The 25,578-nt window shown below is 37.3% G+C and overlaps 1 protein-coding gene across 2 annotated transcripts in view; it reads right to left on the bottom strand.

The window, feature by feature from the left end:
• Positions 1 to 456: 456 nt before the first annotated feature.
• The window catches only part of LOC127575904 (mitochondrial intermediate peptidase-like), an 89,189-nt gene continuing 64,067 nt past the window's right edge, over positions 457 to 25,578 (bottom strand). For both annotated transcript variants that reach the window (XM_052026125.1, XM_052026126.1), the window contains 3 exons: positions 23,698 to 23,819; positions 20,417 to 20,490; positions 457 to 743 (listed from right to left, as the gene is read on the bottom strand). In XM_052026125.1, coding sequence (XP_051882085.1) covers positions 646 to 743; positions 20,417 to 20,490; positions 23,698 to 23,819 — 294 coding nt within the window. In that variant the 3' untranslated portion in view covers positions 457 to 645. The remainder of the gene's footprint in view (positions 744 to 20,416; positions 20,491 to 23,697; positions 23,820 to 25,578) is intronic.

Here is a 25,578-nt window from a genome sequence, read left to right as displayed (position 1 = left end):
TCATTCTGGCACTTGTTCAGACCTCAAAAATTTAATTGTCTGTTCTGCCGATTTCCACTCCACTCTCATCTTCACCAGGCCTCTATCTGACTCTTCATTCCCCTTCCTGATAGTTGCTGGATATCAACAGGGTAGGGATGTTGGATAGTTGGGGTATCAGGATGGGCTGATGGGAGAGAAAGGTGTCTGACAATAAGCTGTTCAACAGCAAGCATATATACTGGACCGCAGGTGGCCACGATTAGGTGGTGCAAAACACTATTTTTCTGAAAACTCTGGTGCATAATTCTCAGTTAGCAAGCATGATTAACAGTATACAAACTTGTTAATCACATATTATTGGCTATTGATAGCCCGAATAATAACGCACAGCTGCGTTCAAAACATTTATCCTGCTTCCAAAAACTACATTCAGCTATTTAAAAACAGAACCCTTTACACTTGACAAACTTGCGAAATATGTGTTAAAAAAAGCACATATTTTAATGAAAACAAATTAAATTAGGTTCCAATCAATACAAAATATGTTTATGACATTGAAATTAGTTTTATAAATCACATTATATACACATAAGCATGTATAAATTCTATAGCTATTCCATGGATACAAATGTAATTCAAACATCCTGCAGACATCTTTTTTAATTATTCAGAATCAAAAAAGAATGTTTCAAAGTTTAAATCCAGGTCTGACACCAAGGCATCAACAAAGTCATCCATTGAAGGTTTCTTCTGAAGCATGTCTGCAAATAAAAGATTGTAATTACAAATTTATTCCAGTATTGTTCACTAAGCCTATTAAAATAATCTCTAATATAAATCATTTCCTTTGAAGATCAGCTCTAGCTGGACTCTGTTCTACTTCTCAAGTGCAATTTCATCCCCGATTAATCACTTTTTTTATTTGCATTAAGCTTTTGTCCTTTTTGGCACAGCTTGCTTGGTTCTTTTGATTTTATTGGAATCTGATTAAGTGGAATAAATAATGACCACCAGTGTACTTTCTTTAAATCTGAAATGAAAATAACAGAACTTATTTTCAGGTACCGGAAGATAAAATGTTACTGCTATAAAACCTACACACCCATACTGGATCCTTCCACTATAAAATGGAAAATACTTTAAATAAAAAAATGCAGAGTACTTTAAATGAAAAACATTTTTCTCACAGTTACCTTAAAGCACACCAACTCATTTTTTCTTTCAGCAACCCCTTTTCACAAGTGTTGGGAAAAAAATGTAAATAAACCCTGTCCAAACTTGTATCTATTTTGTTCACACCACTGAATGGTCAATATGGTTCGGTCATTCTGATAGCCATTATCTTATTCCATACAATTTATAGTAAATGAGCAATTAAGCAGGAAATATCCAAGGTAGATTTATCACACACTAAGGTAAAGCAAACAGTTTCATTTTGTGCTGTTCAATATCCACTTTATATGAACCATTATAGCAAGCAATTATAAAGCATGTCAAATACATATTATCAGTTGATAAATCTATCATTGCTTACTCTAAAAGCTTTCAGAGAATTTACTTTAATGATATGAAACCTTCACTTGCTCAAATGTTTATAATGCTGCTGGTTAACGTGCTCTAATTATATAAACACAGCAGCAATTTTCATGAAAGAATAAATATTAATTATATTTTGCACACCTCAATGAACAAAACAATCATGGATGACAGTTTTAAAAAGATGCAACATATTATGTTTTTAAAGCTTCAACTAAATCATCTGTTGCAACGATTAAAGGAAAGTATAAATGTAACAACAAAGAGTGCAATTATGACTTTGCCTCAAAAATCAGTATTTTTCTTCATTAGCTTGACATTTATAGAAAAATGTGTCAGTTCTCACAGCAGACTCCTACGAAATGGTCAATTTAATAACAACATCAAGGTAGTTTTGTTGTGTGGTTCTACCTTCTAATTCTCGAGATTGTGCGAACCATGTAGTGTCCTGGCAGCTGACATATTGGATTCTCAGATCACTGATCAGATTACTGCAGGTGTGAAATGACAGTGAACTGGTATGTTCTGCCCTACAGTCCCATATATCTTATTTCTGATAGCTTGGTACATATACTTACGGTTCCCACTGTACATAGCAACCACATTAGATTTAAAGCAATTAGCTCTCTTATAGGAGTTAGGGTCTTTCTTGCTGATGTGGCACTGAAGTTATGAAGGTAGCATAGACTCTTGCAAAAATATATTATGTCTATTTACTTCTGCAGAGGAGTTGTGATTCTCCTCAAAGTGCAGGTGTATTTTTCAGTGTTCAACTATATTGCTCCTGGATTAACCACCCTGTCCACCTCCAATAAACCAAAAGTATCCTCTCACTTGCCGATGAGCAAAAATTACAATACCGGTAACAACCTGCTGTAACCCAGAAGAAATTGTCACATACATAATAAAATCCATTATAGAATTGAAAAACAAATACAGATTGTAAAAAAACTTACTAAGTTGCCCAAAATCAGTACACTAATATTATAGGGTGTTTTTATGACTGAATTTGGTTGAGATGGCATATATTAAATAGAGAAAAAATCCACTGCAGTTTTAAATCCTGGTAGAAACCCCATGGAGCAGACAGCATTTTTGCACAAGTGTGTGTGTGCAGATGCCAAGTGCCACTACATACTGAGATTCTATTTGCCCTTGTTGCCATCTAACTGTGGAATGTTCCTTTCAGCTGGATGGTGCCATACCACCTGCCCTCGTAGAGAGGGTGGTGGGGAAAAAAAAACCTTTGACCAATAGTCAATCAGCCAGAGGGCTGAACAAATTGACCTCAAGGACCTATGGGAGAATGAGACAATGGATTCTGGCAGATGATTCCCTAAGCAAACTGTCCAAGTTGATTTGACAAAATGCCACAGCATCAGAATTATAAAAAAGACACCAAGAGTTTGCCTGGTTGTGCCTTCCCTATCCGATCCTTTGTGCACAACCAAGTCTCATCACCACTACATGCTACCCTCGAGGTGGATGCGGTGGGGGTAAGACTGTCAACCATCCACTTCTAGAATGTGTGTTTGTCAAAGTCTGGAGAGGCAGAGGCCTTTCCCATGGTTCAACCTGAGCTGCTATTATAACAGAGAACTCCACTCCATGGGTTATTTCCAGTGACACACACCAAGACTACAAGTAACTGCTGCTAGATGGTTATAAGCTCAGCAAAAGACTCCTTCTGGTCCCCCCAAAGCTTGCTGGTCTTCCAGTGCAAGTAGTTGCCCACAAATGAATGTTGCTGACTAGTCCAGTACTATACAATGACAGAAGTGGTACAAAAGCACTATGGAGAAGACCAGACTTTAGTCCTTCCTGCTTCAGAAATTGAGGGACTGGAACTCATTTAAAAAAAACCTCAGACTGTTTGCTCAGGAATGGAAAGGAAAACTGATGTCATGCTGACATAATGTAAATGGAATGATATGCCTTGCACTGAGAATGACAATATATATCAATGTAATATATTTTTGCAAATTTTATGAACAAAGTAATATTTTTTAAATAAAAAAACAAACATCTGAGGCAGCAGCATTTCTGTTCTTCTTGGTCCCACAAAGGAATTTATTTTAAACTTCAGTTGCCTTACTGGTTTTCAAAAGCTTTAGCAGTACCATGCTGAGGAACAGGTTAAAATGTCATTGGAATCCCATGAATGTCATGACCCTGATTTACATTTACTAATGAGGCTACCCCCAGTGCCATTCCACCTCCCCCAGACCACAAGGAGCTTGTCCACTGCCATACAGATCGCCTGGAACACGAAGTAGAACCTGTTCCATTTTAACTTCCCTGCACCTTTGTTACCAATCAGAGTTAACATTCCCAGGTCTTGTTTAAAGAAACACTTACAATCACAAAAAGCCTCTGTACTTAGAATACAATATCATAAGTACGCTGCATTGACATTGTGCAGACCAATGGTGAGACTAATTCATGAGTTTGGTATGCAGTTTTGAACTCAAGAGTGAACAGAATGATTCTAATCCTTGGGACTAAGTTATTAGAAACACACAAGTAATTAAAAACTGTCTGAAAAGAAGAAAATGTGTAAAAAAAAAACTTTCTCTCTTGAAAAGTATTAAAAAGGTCTAAATATAAAAGCTATGAAAAGCAAGGATGGCACTCATGTACAGAAGCGTATGTTCATAAATAAATTTGTAAAAATTAGAAAATCAGAAAAAAAACCTAAAACCAAAATGCCAGAATGTCAAACAGACTTCCAAAGACACTAAACTGGAATCAATTCATTCTTCCAAACAGAGTTCAACAGATGCATTTTAAGATATGGATCGAGCAGTATATTAGCAACAAAGGTTGAAATTTTCACCAGAGATACAGCAAGAAATATTTAAGTTAATGAAGGGAATGGAATGAGTAGAAAACTGAAGAGAAAATTCATGTTAAATAAATATAAAAACTGGGGGGTGTGGGTTTGAAATATTCTTATAGTATTGACCATCACTGCAAATCTGATACTTAAATCACATTTGGCTAAGTACTCCCTTTATGAAGTATTCATGGTACGCTACTTGTTGCAAGTATCCATGTTGAATTTATTTTCAGTTGTCCTATATGTTCCTCGGTAACTTTCTTAAAGTGATTGGTTATTTGTGTCCTGAGACTAACAAAATAATGGTTAAAAATATAATATTTGAGGTATTTCTTTTTAAACACCAAAATGGATAGAATGACTGAACAAAACTGACCTTTGGAACCAAAGTAGATCTGTACCATAACTAAACATCATTACGAAACTCTTCATGTCAGTTTGTCGTTTTATTATACAACAGGACGCAGACTGGTTGAAAAATGAAGACTGCATAATGAGTTGTTATCTTTTTGATAACCACAAATATTGGACTTGTAATTAGCAACTGAATAACGTGAAGCTAAAATCCTTTGGTTACAATGGAACAAACAAAGCTTTATACAAATAGTATGCTACCAAGCTCAAGTCTCCAGCATCAATTACATTGTCATATTCTTCCCAACCACTTAACATTGATGAACATGAAATCATCATGTTGTCCCAATATCTAACCATATATTGCAAGGTGATCTTCATCTGCTTAATAAAATACACTTACATTCACTTACTAATGTGGCATTCCTTTTTAACGTTTTGATGTAAGGCACTCCATTCCTGTGACCATACACAATAAACATTCAAATAACAGATGATGCTAGCTAAAATCCTTTAAGAAAAGAAACATAACACCAGTCCATTATGGAGACTTGAGATGATGAAAAGTCAGGAAAAGAATGTGGAGGATGTTTTTGATTTAATGAATGGAATATGAAGTTACAGGGGCAGGTGAGCTTTCTTCTGCATTGTTATTTTTTTCCACACTACTAGAGACTGATTAAATATTGAAATTGAAAGAAGATGGGTACTCTTAATGATGGAAAAAAAGTGCTAGGATTGAACTGCAAAAGTGCCTGCTCACTCCAAATGTACCCTTTGATGATGTTGACTATTCAAGACATTTTTGAAGAGCACTTGTACAAAGTAGCAATGGAATGGACTGAATATTGTTACTCCAGTACCAGGGAGTCCCATGTCAGAGGGAAGAGCATTGTAGAACACACTTCAGTAACCCTCAAAATGTTTCACTTGGACACCAATGGGATTACGGTGGAGAAAGAATGAATGAAATTACATTGTCAAACTGTAGTGCCTACTAAGGTGCAAATAACGTAATAGATGAAGGCAAGAAAAATAAGCTGAAACAGATGAAAGCAAAAAATACCAAAGTGGGAAAGCAGCTAAAGTCAAAAGATAACTAAGTCAAATAGGACTAGTCAAAAACCTGGATTTCATTCACTTAGCAGACTAATACTGTTATAAAAAGAACTATCTACTTAAATTGTCAGGAAATTAAAATACATATTTTGCCAGGCAAGAAACCTGCCCACCTGGAAGTAAGAAATATAATCTTATGAAATTTAAGAAATGCATCAAATTAAAGACATGTCAAAACTGAGTGACATAAGTCCTTACAAATTTAAAAATGAGTTGGAAGTGACAGGCAAAAAAAGAGAACGGAAACTGAAAATGCAGGAATGACTCAGGAGATAAATGACCTGCAACCTGTCCCCAGCCCATTATTTAATAGTTGAAATGGAGGCAGCTTTGCAGTAATCAAGGAGGATTCTTTTCTGCACTACTCCACATCATCTGAAAACACCAATTCCACATGTAAGCTGACAACAGCTTACTCTACTGCACCACTCTATTACATGAACCCTTCCACTTTCTCTAAATTGTCAGAGTCCATATCTCTCATAAAACAAAGTTCTTCCATCTAAATATTGGGGAGACCAAAGTCAATGTCTCTCTCATTCCACCTGTCGTAACTTTGAAGTCATCCAAAAAGCTGTTACGTGCGTCCTAAATCGAAACAAACCCATTCACCACCATCCCTGATCTAAATTGACTCCCGGTAAAGCACTACCTCAAATTTTCAAATTTTTATTCTTGTACTTAAGTTCTTCCAAAGCCTTCCACCCTGCATCATTAACCTCCTTCATGCCTGCAACTGTGCTCCTCTAATCCTGGGCTCTTCAAGTTCCCTAAATTGGTGACAGTGCTTTCAGGTGCCATAGCTCTAAGTGCTGGATTTCCCTCTCCAATTCTCTGACTCTTTATTTCACTTTTACCTTTAAGAAATTCCTAAGCCCACTCTAAATCCAAACTTTTGGCCATATTCTCTTTCATCTCCTGAAAGGTAGCAGTTAGCATAACTATTACAGTGCCAGCAACCTGGGTTCAATTCCAGCCACTGTCTGTAAGGAGTTTGTACATTCTCCCCGTGTCTGCATGGGTTTCCTCTGGGTGCTCTGGTTTCCTCCCACATTGCAAAGACATACAGGTTAGGAAGTTGTGGGCATACTATGTTGGCGCCAGAAACATGGCGACACTTGCGGGCTGCCCCCAGAAAACACTACGCGAAAGATGCATTTCACTGTATTTTCAATGTACATGTGACTAATAAAGATATCTTATCTTATAGTAGTTTGTTTGATAATACTTGCAAGGCATATTAAGCCTGTTGGCATTTTGCAAAAAGGGGTCTTGTAGATGCAAAGCATATGTGCATTTCATCCATTGGTTCACCTCTTCCAAACACTGAGATAGAGAATTAATAATGCAGGAGAGTAAGGGGAAGGATACTAAAATGCAATTTCACACAAAAACCAGAAAAAGGTTGAAAAAGCATAAGGTAAATGACATTAACTTGCAGAATCAGTTTATTTAGTCTTCACTTGAAATCATATTATTGACAGCAGAATCCCTAACAAAAATTGAAGCCCATTTTAGATCATTGCTGTTTGAAATTGATGCCATTTCCATCAAAATATCAAGAAATAATGCAAATCCTAAATGAATATTTGATTTAAATTCCCACTTGCTTGATTCCAGAACCATACTTGCCTGACATGGCAAATTGCAGATGATATGAATTGAGAAGCCATCTCGCATGAGACTCTGTCTAATATCTAAGCAAGTCTTCTGATTTACACTTTTGGATCCAGCAATCAGACTAGGAAATCAATGGTTAAGTGCCAGATGTTTTCAACCCTGATCAGGTTCCCCACAAAAAACATCTTATGCAAGTACCACAGTAACATTTACAATGCTAAAAGCTCTAAATAAACACAAATTGTTGTTGTACAGGTTTACCAAATACATCACCAAACATCAAATGAAATTTGTCGAGGTTCAATTATTTTATAAGTGGAAGAATAGATTAATCCATAATGTCAAAACTAGGGTCAAAGTTAAATGAATCTCTAGTTTGCACATATCAAAATAGAACCCTCCATGGCTGAAAAAGAAAATAGTGTCATTCCGTAAGAAGTAAGGTTTATAATAATGCAGTTTACCAGTGGTCTGCTTTTGAACTGAACAGTTTGTATTTATAAACTTGCAATACAAGAATACAGAGTTCCTCTTCTCTAACCACAACCAATAGCATATCTGAAACAGAGCAGGGAAGTCTTCCAGATTATTGTGGGGTTAGGTAACAATTCCACCACCCTGCAAATAAAACAGTTTCCTCAGTATGTTATTTTACCATGTGAAGATTTCTGAGAATGTTATTTCACCATGTGAAATAACATTCTCAGAAATCTTTCAATTTTTTTTTGCAGTAACTGATCCAACATGACAATTATAAGAATTGGGATGAATGTGGCTCACTTTATTGCATCGTAATGCACTTTAGATCAGAGCCTAGGTTCCCATAGCAGGAGGGACACGCCTTTGCCTGGAGCTACTGTGCAGCTAACTTTCTTCTCTTTGAAGTGTAGCACTCAGCATAATCTAGTAGCGAGCCACTTACATTTAAGCTTGCTGCGAATTCAACAATTCGCCATTTACATGGGAAAGTACATTTAATAAAATGGATTGACTGCAAAATGCACAGTAAGTGTGTGTGTTGGCTCTGAAATTCTGGAAATAATGCAAAACACATTTTCAATACCAGTAATTGTATTTTGATGTAAATGAAACCAAATGTCAGGAGCCAAAAACAACCAAAATAATGAATAATCTTGAACCTATTTTGTGCCACAAACTATTTCCAACTTCCATTACTCTTTTACAGGTATATACTTTTCACAAACCATTAGATGTAAGGTTATAGGAATATTTTTAATATAATGTGTGGTACTGTAAACTTTTTGGTGGATATCATATAAAGCAAGTTTAACATCAGATTTTATTTCAGGTAGAAAATTTAAAGATAAGAATTTACCTTAATCCAGATTTTTTCCAACTGTGGGTTCAGATATTAAGGAAGGAAGCATGAAACACTATCACTGGAATGTTAATTGCATCTTCCAGATGGTACTATTAGCTTTCAACAACAGATGCCATTCTGTCATGATAGTTTAGGGTTTGAGTAAGGTAATATATGAACAAATTTCAAACAAAACAATTCACATTTGAATAAGTGGTGTTAGTATATTAATGATGCATTTTAAAGCAGACAGGATCAGATAAAGGGTGCATGTGCACTTAATGAGAAAGAGAAAGTTTAAAGTAAAAGGCAGATAAACGTTCATCCTTAAATATCAGGATGCTGTCATGTAACTAAGCTGCAATTACTGAAGGATAAACCTGGACTCAGTTATTTTGCTGAACTAGATATTGATTGCTTTCATTTTTGACTTCTGGATTTCTGACAGCTCCATTCAAAGTTGAAAGTAAGAACTTTCTACTAGTGAAGTATTGAGTCCTGCCAAAGCACATAAATAAATTGAAGTTCAAACTGATTTAATAATACTAATAGTTACATTAATTCCTTTAACTTCGAGAGCTTAAATAAAAGAATTTACTAGAAGTGTTATTTAAATCATTTTAAAAATTCCATTTATGGATTCAACAGATTATTTACCAATTTATATCTGAAAAAATTCCATTTATGGATTCAACAGATTATTTACCAATTTATATCTGAAAACATGAATAAGTTTTGTACAGTGTTAAGAAAATTGGATAAGAATACAGCAAGACATAGCTTCTAAAAACTAAACAACGGCAAATACTTTAAAATCTAATATAAATGACAAAGTTGAAAATGTGTATGCTAATATTCCACAAAAATAAAATTTACGTACAAGTTTATAACAAAATTCTAGAAGCATAATTCAGCTGATTAAACACTATCAAAATTTTGTAAACTTTAAATGTTAGAAGTTGTGCCCAGTGTTATTAAAGATGGAAGATTGTTGCTATAGCAGCAGATTGCAAAGGCTGCCATTTTCCACTTTGTTGCTCTTAGCAATGAGAATCTCTGATCCAAGCAGATAATGACAAATGATCCAAGGGTCAAGAGAAAGGCCAACCCTATCCCCCCCCCCCCCCCCCCCCCCCCACCCACTCCTCTCTAAACATGAAACTTTCACTGTCGATTTCCTTGGGTAACCGATAAGGTCACACTTTTATTTTCAATAGCCACTGAGATTTTACTCATTTTTGCCTGACCAGCAATATTTTAGTTAGAGCTATAGTAATGGAATAGAAAATAAAAATTTACTCCAAAGGATTATAAATATTTTTCCAATTAATCCTAGATAATTGTTTCAGCATTTTTTTTAAACTCAGGATTCCAAAATCCCAGTCAATATCTACACAGGCCACAAAGTCTACAAATCAGCTAATATCAGACAACTCAATACCCCATTCCACAAGTCACATGTTCCATAGTAATAAGGTCAATTATAGTAAAAAGCTAATAATGCACGTCACTGACAGTTATCTGTGCAGCCCATCCAATTCACTGACTGCTGGGCAGATGTGGGGGGAGGGGGGGGGAAGAGGGAAGGACAGGGCAGGGGAGGGGAGGGACGCCCTAAATTTACACCCAAAGCTTTGCTACAAGCTCTCCAATACAAATTCATTGGTATCTGTATACTTTAATGTGAATCATTAGCATGTTAACTTATTTGTTAAACCAACATTTCCAAAAAACTGTAATGTAGCAATAGATAAGCAAATGCAACGTTGTCAATTTTGTACCAAAGCTAAGTTCAAATTCATAACAATTATACTGTAGACTGCAATACATCTATCTTGCTACCTGCAGCATTACATATAGTTATGATCGTTGCAACTTAAAGATATGAGCATGACCCCAGAGGGACAACAAAATAATAATGAAGCTGATTATAAAGAATTGTGAGATACATCTCGATAAACTATTTCCTTTAAAAGGGAATTTTCAGAACTTTAGAAATATATTAAATACTAAATGGCTTGGAACTATAGATTTAATGATGGCAAAACAGCCAACATTTCTTGTCATTTGTGCAATTAAAAATGGAAATCCATAAGTTGCTGCCAGGAATATCCTCTTTTTTTTAAGGCTGCACAGTTGCCGCCTTTGTTGATGCAAATAGAAATGGTGATTTGATTTGAACTTCCAACATGTATTTTTTTTGCTGTAAAAGATACTGAAAATATTACACCTTATTGGAGGAGGTGTAAATGAATTTTTAAGGAAAGATTAAACTATAACAATAGTTAAGCAACCTTTGTGGCTCTGCAAACTTATTTTTATTTGTATGGAATTAAATTCCCTCAAAATAATTACTTGAAAATTCCACAGATTTTAAAGGTTTTGAAGTTTTTTGATATTTCATCTACCATGTGCAATTCCAACCTTTACTTTGTCCTCTGTAAAACATCAAAAAAATTAAGAGATTTTTTATTTCCCATCAGAATTCCTCAGTCCAAGGTACCCATCAATATTTTTATTTCCCATCAGAATTTCTCCATCTACGGTACCCATCAACCAATTTAACAACATTCTTGCTTCTGGATGCCCCACATCTTCAACAGGTGTCAGACAGAATTTTTCAATGGGAAACCCATGCCTTACAGCCTGCTTAATACTTGTAAGCAGATTTCCTCAAGGCTCACATCAAGCACTATTTCTTCACCACTGAATGTTAAATGGACAATGTTAAATGGACCCAAAAGATTATTAATAATCTACTTACTGCATACACCAGAGTACTCAGAACCATAAGATATCCTATAGGCCAAAAGATAGTTTTAACCCTGTGCTAGCTCTTTATTATGGCATAAAAAAATGAAATCCCCTGCTCCATTTGCGCCCCATATACCTTCTTCTAATTTTAATTATTTATATTCAAATCTACTGTTTGATTGCAGCTATTATGCTTCCAAAGAGAAATCAAGACAATTCAGCCATCATTAAAAAAAAGTCCATGAGAACTATTTGGTAAATTTATTTTTTATGGGTTATAGGTTTTAACATAAAGACCAGCAATTCTCGGCATTGAGAAAGTGTTGGTGAGTACCTCTCCCGAACAGCTAGTCTTTCTGGTCAAAGTACTCTCAGTGCTGTAGGATATGGAGTTCTAGGCTTTCTCCCCATGACGACCCTAACCAATCAGAAATATTCCCTTTGTCTTATTCATCTCTCTCCTATCCTCCCTGTAACTTAGCTTTAAGTTAGCTAACTAGCTCTCTATTTTTCCTAGTTCTGACACAGAATCTTTGACTTGAAACATTTCACTTTCTTCAGATGCTGTCTCACCTGCTGAGCATTTCTAACATTTTCTGGTTTTTTCCCCCCCAGGGTTTAGAACTAGGGAGGATAAAGGAATGGTGATGTGTTTCCCAACCTAACTAGTGTTTGACTCAGAGGGGAACATGCAGCTGGTGGTGTTCCCACGCACACACCTGTCTTTGTCCCTTTTTGTTGTAAAGATCTTGAATTTGGGAGATGCTGCTGGAGCAGCCGAGGTGAATAACTGCAGTGCATGGTGCAAACTTTAGCTTATATGCATTGCTGGCAGAGGAAGTAAATACATATGTTGGGGATGAGGTGCCAAACAAGCAGTCTGCTACGGCCTATCTGGTGGTGAGCTGCCTGAGTGTTATTGGAATTGCACTCATCCAGGTAAGTGGAGAAAATTCCATTAACGCTCTTGTAAATGATGAAAATATTTTGGGGAGTTATGGGATAAGTAACTCACTGCATGATACCCCGAAACTATTTGGTACTTGTGTGGCTGGCCCACTTAAGTTTCTGATCAATGGTGGTCCAAGAGATGACTGGTAAAGAATTCAGTGATGGTAATCCTGTGAACTGTCATGAAGAGATGGTTAATAAGTCACTAACTGGTACTTGTGTGGTGCAAATGTTATGTGTGACCTATCAGTCTATGCCCAAATGTTATCTGGGTTTTACAGCATGCAAGCTCTAAAGCTGCTTCATTAACTGACGGGTTACGAATGAATTGAACATTGTGCAATCATCTAAGTTTATCCCCATTTCTGACCTATCATTAAGGTAATTAAGTGAAGCAGTTGAAGATGGTTGGGCCTATGACAAAGTTCAGAGAAAATCTTGCAAAAATGATTTTGATCTTGATCTTCAACAACCACAGCCATCTACCTTTGTTTAGGTTGTTCCAAGTACCACAGAGGAGATACAAAACCCATCAGTGAATCATCAATTAGGAAAACATCTATGCAATATCTATGGGATTCTTTAGCAAATAGACAGAGGTAGAGCAAGGAGCAGAATATCCTTTATTGCCTAAATTGCTATGTCTAGGTACAACAATGCACCCAGAGCTAAACCATATGATTCTTAAAGCTATCCAACACATACATAGATACAATACATCTATTAAATTGCATCACATTATTAAAAGATGGAGCTCTCTTTAGTTGACTACTAGACCACAATTTGTAGAATATATTCAAAGATGCATATATTTCCTCAGTCTATTGTAGTACTGCATAGATAGAGATAACCTTACAAACAGATAGCAATGGTTACTTTAATCATTAGGATACCTTATAGAAAATTCTGAATTCTCTAACCAGAAAAGCAAGATATTTTTATCTCAATTACAAATGCTGATTGGAAATCAGATAACATCCTTTGCTGGCAGTTTTATTAGCAAAGAACATCTCAGAACAGTAGCCATTTCTTCACTGTATATGCATCCTAAACCCTTACTTGAGGTTCAGTTGACTTAACTTCAAAATCCTATAATTCCTAGCCATTTCGCTCAGTGAACTAACACAAGTTCTGTGAAGTTCCTTAACCCTACTTGCTGTGCTCTAGCCCTGCCATTCTCTTGTTTTTGCTCTGCACAATGCTTCGCTCTCCACAATGCTCCATTTCTCAGATACACCATTCTAAACATCACAACTGGATTCTAGTCATATAAGCAAAGCCACAGCACAGCTAATTATTCTCCCTTCACCAGAAGATCCAACTTCTACCAACTAAGCAGTTTGGAACTGGACCAACTCAGTGACCCATGACAGTCATCTGGAAAAGGCAACTCTCATCCTGCTTATCCAGTTAGAACATAACACAACTACAAAGCTCAAAACTTATTTGTTAATTCTATGGTAACCATTTCTTATTAACCTGGAATACATAATTAAAGTTGCTGCTGGCTAAAACAATTACACTTCATAAGACTTTGTGAAGTACAAAGCATTTCCAGGTGGTTATAACCGCACTTGTTTTCTTCCTTATTCAGATTCTTCTTTCCTCCCAGGGCAAATACAGGTCGAGAATTAAAATGTATAAGCATGTCATCTGTATTTTTAATATAAAGTGAAATGAAAAGAACTCTTTAAAGAAAAGAATATCAGCAAAGGCTACATTTTAGAAAAGACATAAAAAGGGCTTCCCACTTAAATTTGGTTATTCTTCTAAAGTTATCCTCTTTCCTTTCTTAATGGCTCAGCCTAAAGGGATGCAGGAATTAACAAATTCCATTTTGCAACTGGCAAATGATAGTGCACCAATGCCGCTTGAGGCAGTTATTTTTTTTTGCTCAAAGTTCACTCAGATCTTACCTACAATTGCACAGCTAGGATCAGGGGAAGCTTTGAATATTGAGTCCCTGTAACAACGCTATGTTAGATAAGTAAAAGAAAGAACCTGTACTATGTGATCCCTTTCACAACATTAGAATATTCTAAAAGAGCAAAGAACAGTATGGCTCAGGAACAAGCCCCTGACCCACGATATTGTGCTGAACTACTTAAACTAGTAATTAAATGCCTAATCCCTTCCGCCTACACAATGTCCATATCCCTCCATTATCTGCACATTCATGTGCTTATTTAAGAGTCTCTTAAACACTAGAGTATTTGCCTCCACCACCACCCCAAGCAACGCATTCCAGGCACCCACCACTGTGTAAAAAAAACCTGCCCCTGCCCCACACATCTCCTTTAAACTTACCCCCTCTCACCTTAAATGCAAGCACTCTAGTATTAGACATTTCGACCCTGGGAAAAAGATACTGGCTGTCTACTCTATCTATGTCTCCCATAATCTTATAAACTTCTATCAGATCTCCCCTTAGCCTCTGAAAACAAACCAAGTTTGTCCAACCTCTCCCTACAGCACATGGCCTCTAATCCAGGCAGCGTCCTGGTAAACCTCTTCCACACTCTCTCCAAAGCCTCCACATCCTTCCTGTCATGGGGCGACCAGAACTGAATGTAATACTCCAGATATGCCCTAACCAGAGCTTTATAAAGCTGCAACATAACTTCCCAACTCCTGGACTTGATGCCTCGACTAATAAAGGCAAGCATGCCATACACCTTCTTTACCATCCCATCAACCTACACAACCACTTTCAGGGAGCTATGGACTTGGACCCCAAGATCCCTCTATACATAAACATTGTTCAGGGTCTTGCTATTAACTGTGTACTATCCCTTTACATTTGATCTCCTAAAGTGCAACACCTGACACCTGCCATTTCTCTGCCCATATCTGCAACTGATCTATATCCCGCTGTATCCTTTGGCAATCTTCTACATTATCCACAAAGCCATCAATCTTTGTATCGTCTGCACCAATCCTCGTTTACATCCAAACAGCAGAGGTCCCAGTAAGAGTCCCTGTGGAACACCACTAGTCATGGACCTCCAACCAGAATAATTCCGATTGACAACTACCCTCCGTCTTCTATGGGCAAGCCAATTCTGAATCCAAAACAGCCAAGTCACCATGGATCCCATGCATCTTAATCTTCTGGATGAGCCTACCATGAGGGACCTTGTCAAACATCTTACTAAAATCCATATAGACAACATCCACAGCTCTACCTTCATCAATTTAACAAATTAACTCAAATTAGAATATTGTAAAGTACTTAACAACCAATTAAGTACCTCTGAATGATTCATCATTGACGAAGTAGAAAAAGTGGCGGTGAACCTGCACACAGCAAGACCCCACAAATACCAGTGCAATCTATTGCAAACCCAGTAATCTGTTTCAGTGGTAGTATTTAAAGAATAAATATTGGACATAGAAATAGGATAGGTCAGATGTATACATGGCTCAAGGGATGGGACAGGGGGATAGGCTTTAGGTTATTGGGACTGTTTCTGAGGAAGGTGGGACCAGTACAAGAGAGAAAGGTTAGATCTATATCAGAACGGGACCAACATCCTAGCTGAGAACTTTTTGACACAGTATGTAATTAGATCAATGAAGGAAGAAGCATTACTGGACCTTGCCTTGGGGCACATTGCTGGTCAGGTGGATGGAGCGTCACTGTGGAGCATTTTGTGGATAATGACCATAACCACTTTGAAATGTATGGGGCTATGGGAAAAAAAATGGGGATAGAGGTCTTAACTTTGGAGAAGGCCAACTTCATTAACATAAAGGAGGACCTAGCAAAGGTAGACTGGGAGCATCTACTTGCAGGCAAGTCTACATCTGCACAGTGGGAAGCATTCAAAAGGAGGAATAACAAGAGTTCAGGGTCATCATGTTCCTGTAAGGTTGAAAGCCAAGGGTAACAGGAACAGGGAACCCTGGATGCCAGGGAAAGAGTAGGGTCTACTAGGGACAACAGGGACAATCTGTGCGTGGAGCCAGAATGTAATAGGTGAGGTACTAATGATTATTTTTCATCAGTATTCACAAAGGAAACAAACCTAATGATTGGAGAACTCAGCGATGGAGTAGGTGAAATTCTGGAGCAAGACTCCATAAATAGAGGAGGTACTTGATGCCTTGGCAGGCTTGAAGGTGTATAAATCCCCAGGGCTGAATGACGTTAATCCCAGGCTGCTATGGGAGATAAGGGAAGAGATTGCTGGGGATCTGGCTGAGAGTTTCACATTTGTTGGGTACAAGCGTGGCACCACATGACTGGAGGTCAGCAAATGTGCTCCCCCTTCTCAAGAAGAGCAGCAGGGTAAAGCTCAGCAATTAAACCTGTGACCCTAACAGCGGTAGGGACATTATTGGAAAAAATTCTGAGGGACAGGATTAACGATTACTTGGAAAAGTAGGTACTAATAAAAGATAGCCAGCATGGTTTTATCAAGGGCATATCTCGTCTAACCAATCTGCTTGAATTTTTTGATGGGGTAACAAAGTACATTGACGAGGGCAGTGCAGTAAATGTGGTTTACGTGGACTTCAGGAAGGCCTTCGACAAGGTACCACATGGAAGAATGGTTCAAAAGGTTAGGGCCCATGGGATTCAGGGCATTGGCAAATTGGATCCAAAATTGGCTTGGCAGTAGGAGATAGAGGATGATGGTAGAGGGTTGTTTTTGTGATTGGATGCCATGACTAGTTGAGCTTCAGAGGGATCAGTGCTGGGACCCTTGACGTTTGTATTATATGTGAATGATGTAATGTGGATGTAGGTAGCATGATCAGTAAGTTTGCAGAATGGTAGTTATTGACAGTACAGAGGGTAATCTTAGGCTATAGGTGACATCAATCTGATAGTGAAATAAGCCAAAAAAGGGCAGATGGAATTTAATCCTGCTAAGTATGAGGTGATGCATTTTGGGAGTACTAAATTGGGCTCGACATGCATCATGAATTATAAGATCTTAAGAAGTGTAAAGGAACAGGGGGACTTTGGTGCGCAAGTCCAAAGATCCTTGAAGCGGCAGGGCTGGCCTTCATTAGTCGGGGTATTGAATACAAGAGCTGGGGGGGTGGGGGGGTGGTTATGCTTCAATTTTATAAAATATTGGTCAGACCTCAGCTGCAGTACTGTGTGTAGTTCTGGTCACCACTCTATAAGAAAGATGTAATAACACTGAAGGGTGTGCAGGGGAGATTCATCAGGATGTTGCCTGAGATGAAGCCTTTTAGTTATGAGTAGAAACTGGTGAGGCTAGATCTGTTTTCCTTGGAGAAATGAGGGTTAAGAGAGGACAAGACTGAGGAACATAAAATTATGAGGGGTATAGATAGGGTAGACTTTTCCCCTTATCGAAGGCAAATAAAACTAGAGGACATAGATTTAAGGAAAGGGGTAAGAGATTTAGAGGGGATCTAAGGGGAACCTTTATCATCAGGGAGTGGCAAGTACTTGAAATGCACTGCCAGAGAAAGTTGTGGAAGCAGAGTTGCTAACAGCATTTAAGAGGTGTCAAGGCCTTGAATCGCCTAGGCATTGAAGGCTAGGGCCAAATGCTGGATGATGGGATTTAATATGGATGGGTGCCCAGATTGGCATGGATGCACTGGGCCATAAGGCCTGTTTCCATACTGCCTGACTCTATAAATCTATACCGTCAGAGTGAGCTCTTCTTCCTGTAGAACTTGCTATGGAGATCTTCTACATCCTGAGATGGCAAATGGGCCTCAGCATTTTGAGATTCATTCTGAAGAATGCACATCTGACAATAGTGCTCTATATTAGTACTGTAGTCTATTCTGTCAGCCTAGTTTTAAGGTATTCGATTATGTGCCTTCAAGTGTTCAACTACAGCTCTTATAATTTTGAATGCAAACCTATAACAGAATTTTGAAGAATTCAAGTCCGTAGACTACACTTCATAACTGAGAAAATCTCATTCCATCATAAAGTTACTAAAATAATGGCAATCACCAGTCACCATTACAAAGGCCACACAAAATAAATTGAGTAATTCAGACATGTTCGACTTTAAGCATTAACCTGCTTTGATACCGAGGAAAGAAAAGCCAAAGCAGAAAAAAATGTTCCAAATATTAGCACAAATCATATGTTTGAATTACAATTCAAAGTTCTTCCAGTCTGAACTTGCTTTGTGATTTAACACCGCCCTTTAAAGACTTATTTGAACAAAAACATTTTCTGGGATTTTACAACAGATGTCGATCTTACAATCCCATTTACTGAAATTTCCTGGTAATAACAATAAATACCAATTATAACCATCTCTCCACTGATGGACATATAGAATTGCAATTACCGTTATGTAGCCAAATTCCCAGCTTTAGTTACTGATGACCGCACTGCTTCTACTTGCCATTTTCTTAAGTTTACCATTTGTGCTCCTATCTCAAGGACATTGCTCTTGTCTCATCCTAGAACAGGACCCTTCAGAAGATATGGAGGGATCTAACATTTGAAACTTCACATTCAGCAGGAAATTAGAGATTTCCCCTGCTGTTTTTCTCAAAAAATACATACATTCAAAAGGCTCATTGATGCAGTTCAAACCAATGGCAAAAAATAATTTATCAGCCATTAAAAAGTGATTTTATCTATTTAGAACACCCAAACTTAACTTATTAAATAATGTCAAGGCTCACGTTACAAATTGGGGTTTGTGATACACAGCTATTTGCATCCAGTGACATCAGAGTCTTAAGTGAGCTGGAGTACAGTACATTTGTGCTGACTATTATACCCACCTGTGTATTTCACTATATACTTCTCTTAATTTGCTGTTGAGCTCTAAACGGGTTTATAATGATATACCAAGCAATTATTATTGCTCAATGAAACCACCTGGCACTAATAAAGAAAAACTAATTTTAACTATTGCATTTCTGTCAAATTATTATTTTTAAATACAGGGTATTAACTTTTTAAAAATGTATTTATATTTCAGCTTTTTCCTTAATCACGTGTATGTTCAAAACTTCATCCAACACTCTACAAAATATTTACTCATTAAGCTTGTGCTTTTTGCATCTTCATATAAAGTCTGTGTGAATTTTACAATCTGATGCTCTGCTTAGCCAGCCTGATGACATCATAGCTGTTGGAAGTCAGGGATCTCTTTGAACTGACATTTCTGAGCATCATTTTCAGAGAAGGAGAAATTCTCACCAGAGGGAGAGAGACACAGAGAAACGGAGACAGACACAAACATACTAACATTGTCAGAGAGAAAGAGCTAAAGAGACAGGCAACACTTGTTCAGTTTTGTCAATAGACAGCAGACTCTGATCAAAGTTTACTGTCCCCTTCCAACTGGTGCTGTTTATAGTGCCCCTTCATTGAATGAAAACTATTCTTATATTGAGGAGGCAAACCTCCACGAAATGAGGCAAACTGATTTGTAAAAGTACTCATTTGATGGCTCTGCTTTCATGTACTTTGCCTGACTTCCAAAATTTGAAAAGATTAATGTTTTGGATTTGCCCCTTTTTTAAACTGACTTTGACCTTACATTCGTAACAAAATATGAAATTTATAAAGTAAATAGGTCGAAATTCCAAAATGTTAATGCTATAAATGAGCAAATTGTTACTACTGTTGATCAGCACAGAAATTTGAAAAATAAATAATAAAACAGAAATCATTATACATTCTGGATGTAGTAAGTTAACTGAGACAGTGCCAGAGTCTCTGCCAGCAAAGAGACAAATCTAAGAGCTCTCAGCATGCCCAAGACGTCTTTGCCATTCTGCCTGATCTAGACCTTCCTCTGATATCAGGGAAGATCTGCAGTTAATAAATTATCATTGTGTCTTTTCAACGATTTATCATACAGCTTCTTTCTGTACAAACTGGGCAGATTCCTGAAAACCAACAGCCTGGATACTGTATTGTAAAACAACATATTGAAGTGGAATCAAAATTAAACAAGATTTTGTTTTACCTTCCACCATAAACATAGGTACTTTTCCACCACCATGTGCCAACATCTCTCTGCGGTAGCGCTCTCCCACAGCCCTGAGGGAACAAAAGATAATATTACACCACCTGCATTCATCGCCTGTTCAGCAACAAAGGTCCTGATAAGTATTTTCAGAGGTGAGTTCAATCTGGTTACAAATGATTAAGCAACATTTTTATCAGAATCATATTTATTATCACTGACATACGTCGTGAAATTTGTTGTTTTGCAGCAGTAGTACAAGTGCAAGAAATAAAGACACAAAAACTCACTAGAAGTTACAAAAATAAGTAGCGCAAAAGAGGAATAATGAGGTAGATTCATGGGTTCATGGACCTTTCAGAAATCTGACGGCAGAGGGGAAGAAGCTGGTCCTGATTATGATTATGTTGCACCAGTTTAAAGTGATAGGTTTATATTACTGGAGAGTTGCTAAAAAAAAAAGCACATTCCTTTTTATCTGAAAATGCAAAATGCTCTCCATTGTATCTTATTTTCTTCATCTAACATCAGTTAGGTGAAGAAGATGTTTTCATTTGACTGTCAAACACCATATTTACTGGTTTCCTTGTAAAAAGGAATCAACTTCCAAGACAATGGTTTTTAATATTTGTAGCCTTGGTAATGTGAATCACTTTCACAAAATGCAAAATGCTCAGCAACAACTACATAGCTGCTGCAGTGTGGAGCAACAATGGCGTTTTAAACTTGTTCCTTGAGATATCTGTGAAATTCCACAATGAGTGCTCAGTTTACCTGCAGTTGGACTGTTGGGCCTCAAAAATGACCAGATTTGCTTGCAGGTGTTGTCCCCTTACCCCTCTCTTTAGCCTGTATACAGTCATTAAAATGCTTCTGGTATTGATAGCTCTGCAAAGCTAACAGTGTTCAATTGCAAGTTGGAAGCTATACTTAAATAAGGTAACCACATCATCCTGCAAGGTCAGCTCATTTGGGTGAAAACATAGCCAGTAGCCAATTCAAGATAGATTGGGAATTAGCACCACATTATCAGCTACATATTCTCCATCATATCATTACAGTAAGCTTCATAATTAATCTTAAATCCAATGAACGTCGTAATGGATCCAAACTATATAAAGATGTTATAATGTTAGTATATTTCATTACATCTGTCAATAAAATTTTTAGACATTAAGTCACTAAATTCTTTAAATAAGTGAACAAAAACATAGCTATCACTGAGAAATAATGACAATTAGTCAATGAGCTAATCAATGAATTTTGTCTGTGGTTGACTTAGGTAGTGAGTTTAGATTTGGATATTCAGAACAATACAAGCCCAACAGACCGATATAATTTTTTCCCCCTGTGAACCTGAAGTCAGTCTAAGAAAGATGTTTAATTTATATAGTAGAACCTTTCACAGTCCCAGACCAGCCCAAAGTGCTTTGTAACAAATAAAATACATTTGAAGTGTAGTCACTGTTGTAAAATAGAAAATGCAGCAATCAATATGTACACATATTCTGACAAACAGTATTATGATAATGACAAGCTGAATTAGTAATGTCTCCCTGATCCTTTTTCATTTACCTTAATAAGTACAATGGGCCTTGGTTTAAAGTTTCATCTGAAACAAGAAACCTTCAACAATGCAGAGCACTTTGGTTTTGATTTTAAGTATCAGCCTAAATATTTGTGCTCATATGTCTCAAGTGAAGCATAACCTTCTGGCCCATGATGAATGTTAGCAACTGAGCCAACACTTACATGATGTACTATGTACTAAATAGGAATGTACACAGGTAGTTAATTTTGACTACTTTTGGTGTAGGACAAGATGTACAGTATGTAAACCAAATACATGCATGCCATAACCTCACATTATGCATTGTTTTTTCAAATGATTAATTTGCAGACCAGACCTTTCCTTAACCCATCTTGTGCATGCATCCTGTGCTAAACATATTCACTCTGGCTTCCACCAAGAGGTAAAAGCAGCTGGAGACTGGTACCCAATTTGGTAGTCTTCTGGTTTAAAATTTTCTTACTTATACATAATGACCTAGATTTTCCAATAACACCATGGTGTAAAAATTCATCCATTGTCACTTATATTAAATCTGCATATATTAGTGCCTCTGTACTCTTCGAAAATTTGGCTCTATTGACTTCAAGGCAAATGTAAAGTGCACTCACTACTACATATGGATGTTTAGGATGAGCAGGCTTGGATAAATTTCTACCCCAGAGGATTATACAGAACAGACCAAATGGAAGCCATCCACCTGTGCAGACTGTTTGAAAGATATGTCCAATTAGTCAATTTCAAGTGTGCACTCTAAGTATTATAATCAGAAAAACAAAGCCAAGGTTGGAAAATTGCTCAATGAATTTGCTGCTTATACAGCATTAGTTCTAAAACCTAGTTAATTGACAAATGACTTTTTCAATTCAGCAGCTCAATTTCACCAAATCAACTACAGAACTGGAATTATTAATTTATAATAGTAAAGCAAAAAGGAAAAGATCTGAATTTGTCCTGTAGATGTTGCAAAAGAATTTCTACTCTCTCCCACATTTTGGCATCTACTTCTGCAAAATATTTTATGGTTACTTTTACATTAATAATGCCACAAATAATAAATGAACATCACTGAATTGATGACTTGGGCTTGGATTGTGAACAGCCACTCTACTGAACAGCCAAACTGAAGTAGTCTGCAATAGTGGTTATCAAAGACAACCAGACATTTAGCCAATAGGTTAGGAGAATTTGAAGGATAATTGGAACTCTCAGAATGTTTGGTTCCACAGAATGAGGGAAAGAATAACTATTAAGTTCAGTAGAACTGTCTGATACTAAATTTATTTGGTCATACTAGTGTCCAAGATGCTATTCCTCTTACAGACATCTATTACACTTACAGACTGCATCTGTAATAGATGCAGAAATGTAATAGATGCAGAGGGTGATGTGTATATGGAATGAGGTGCCAGAGAAAGTAGTTGAGACAGGTATAATAACAACTTTTAAAAGACATTTGGATAAGTACATGGATAAGAGAGGTTTAGAGGGATAGGAGTCAAATGTGGGTAAATGGGTATCACAGTGGGCTTGGATGAGTTGGGCCAAAGGCCTGTTTCCATACAGTATAACTATGACTCTATTGCATTTCATATCACCTTTCTTCATAAATCTGTCACCTGGTTCCCAAATTCTTCCTTGTAATTCCCATTTCCTTGCAATTGATCAAACAAAGAATACAACATATTTTAATTCAATTTTCTTTTCTAACCTGTTCAGTGGGTCTTTCATGAAGCATTGCTTCCACACCATAGAGGCTACGGCTCTTGACATGAGGTAGGAGTAATATTTAGCACCATATCCAACAAGGTGGCTAAAACGCAACTGCCATGCCTAAAAAAAAAACAAAATTGTCTTTGAACCTTCTTCTGAATTATGAATATACAATATATACATATGAAGAAAATTAATAAAAATATTTCAGACTAAATGTTTTGCTTCAAATCTAAACAATCATAATTTGAAAAGGTGGAATAATTTCTGACCTGAACTTACACGTTTCTCTTAGTGTGCAGGAGAAATGGAAAAAAACATGAAATATGCAAATACAGACTATGTTCTGATGCAAAAATGAATCAACAGAATGATTTGACAAGATAAAGGGATTGAATTGAGGAGTGATTATGTAAATTCACTGCCTATTGGGCATGTTTTCACTGAAGAAAAAGGCTGAGAGATAATATGACTGCTATTTGCAGGATTCTAAATGATGAATAGATAATATAAACCCTGAAGTCAGAGGCAAGTTACTTCAGCCTGTGCAGAATTGTGAAAGCAAACAATTGAGCAAGAAATAATCCATGGAGTAGGCTTCCTATGGAGATGATGTCAATAATTTAAATTGATTAATTCTCAAAATTTACTAAAAACACCATAGAAAGCATCTTATCTGGATGCATCATGGCTTGGTAAGGCAACTGCTCTGCCCAGGACCGCAAGAAACTGCAGAGAGTTATGGACACAGCCCAGCGCAGCACAGACACCAGCCTCCCCTCCTTGGACTTTACCTCTCGTTGTCTTGGTGAAGCAGCCAGCATAATCAAAGACCCCACCCACCCGGGTCATTCTCTCTTCTCTCCTCTTCCATCAGGTAGAAAATACAGGAACCTGACGGCACGTATCACCAGACTTAAGGACAGCTTCTACCCCACTGTGTTAAGACTATTGAACAATTCCCTCATACAATGAGATGGACTATGACCTCACGATCAACCTTGTGACCTTGCACCTTATTGCACTGCACTTTCTCTGTAGCTGTGACACTTTACTCTGTACTGTTATTGCTTTTACCTGTACTATATCAATGCACTCTGTATTAACCCAATGTAACTGCACTGTGTAATAAAATTGACCTGTACGATCGGTACGCAAGACAAGTTTTTCACTGTACCTCGACATAAGTGACAATACTAAACCAATACAATTTAAAAATACAGCAGCCTAGAAATTCAATAATGCACAGCAAGACATGCTGAAGATTGTTTGTGCAAAGCAACAATAGATGTTTTGCTCTTGGAAGCACTAGTTCAGAATTGAGCAATGTCCAAGATGTTAAAGAATAGCTCACTGCATCGTTGCTGAGTGCTTAAAGGAAAGCATCAGGCCAGACTGAGAGCAGACCTGGTTCAACAAGCTGTGGAAAAGAGGGGGCCAGAGGCTGAGGGTCAAGTTGGGGTCTTGGTTCAGGATAGGATTCAGATGCAATCTCAGAGTCAGGGGTTAAAATTTATTATCAGTGTTGGCAGTGTGGGGAGGCACAGGAGTTCCAAGGGAGAACTGGTAAGTAAAGGAACCTTCCTGAGTGAGGTACCCAGCTTGGCTGAGATCTGCTCAGGGAGCTGTACTACTAAATTATGTTGTGCAGACAGCACCCAACGATAACACACCCAGTGCATAGGGAACTATATCAATCCATATGTTTGACATGGATAACATGTCATCAGTCAAAGTGTGATTCAGACAAACGAAAGTGTCTGAAGTGATTTCTGGAGTAATTTCTGGTTCAACTCAGAAATTGTCAAAAGCACATTCCACTCTGGAATATTTCATATGTGTACTGCGGTATCTGAACAATTTAAGACTTGGCTTGTAA

Source organism: Pristis pectinata, chromosome 11 (assembly GCF_009764475.1).
Source record: "Pristis pectinata isolate sPriPec2 chromosome 11, sPriPec2.1.pri, whole genome shotgun sequence".
Classification (NCBI taxonomy): domain Eukaryota; kingdom Metazoa; phylum Chordata; class Chondrichthyes; order Rhinopristiformes; family Pristidae; genus Pristis; species Pristis pectinata.
Note: the sequence above shows the minus strand (reverse complement) of the source record. Positions and strands in the feature narration are given on the sequence as shown.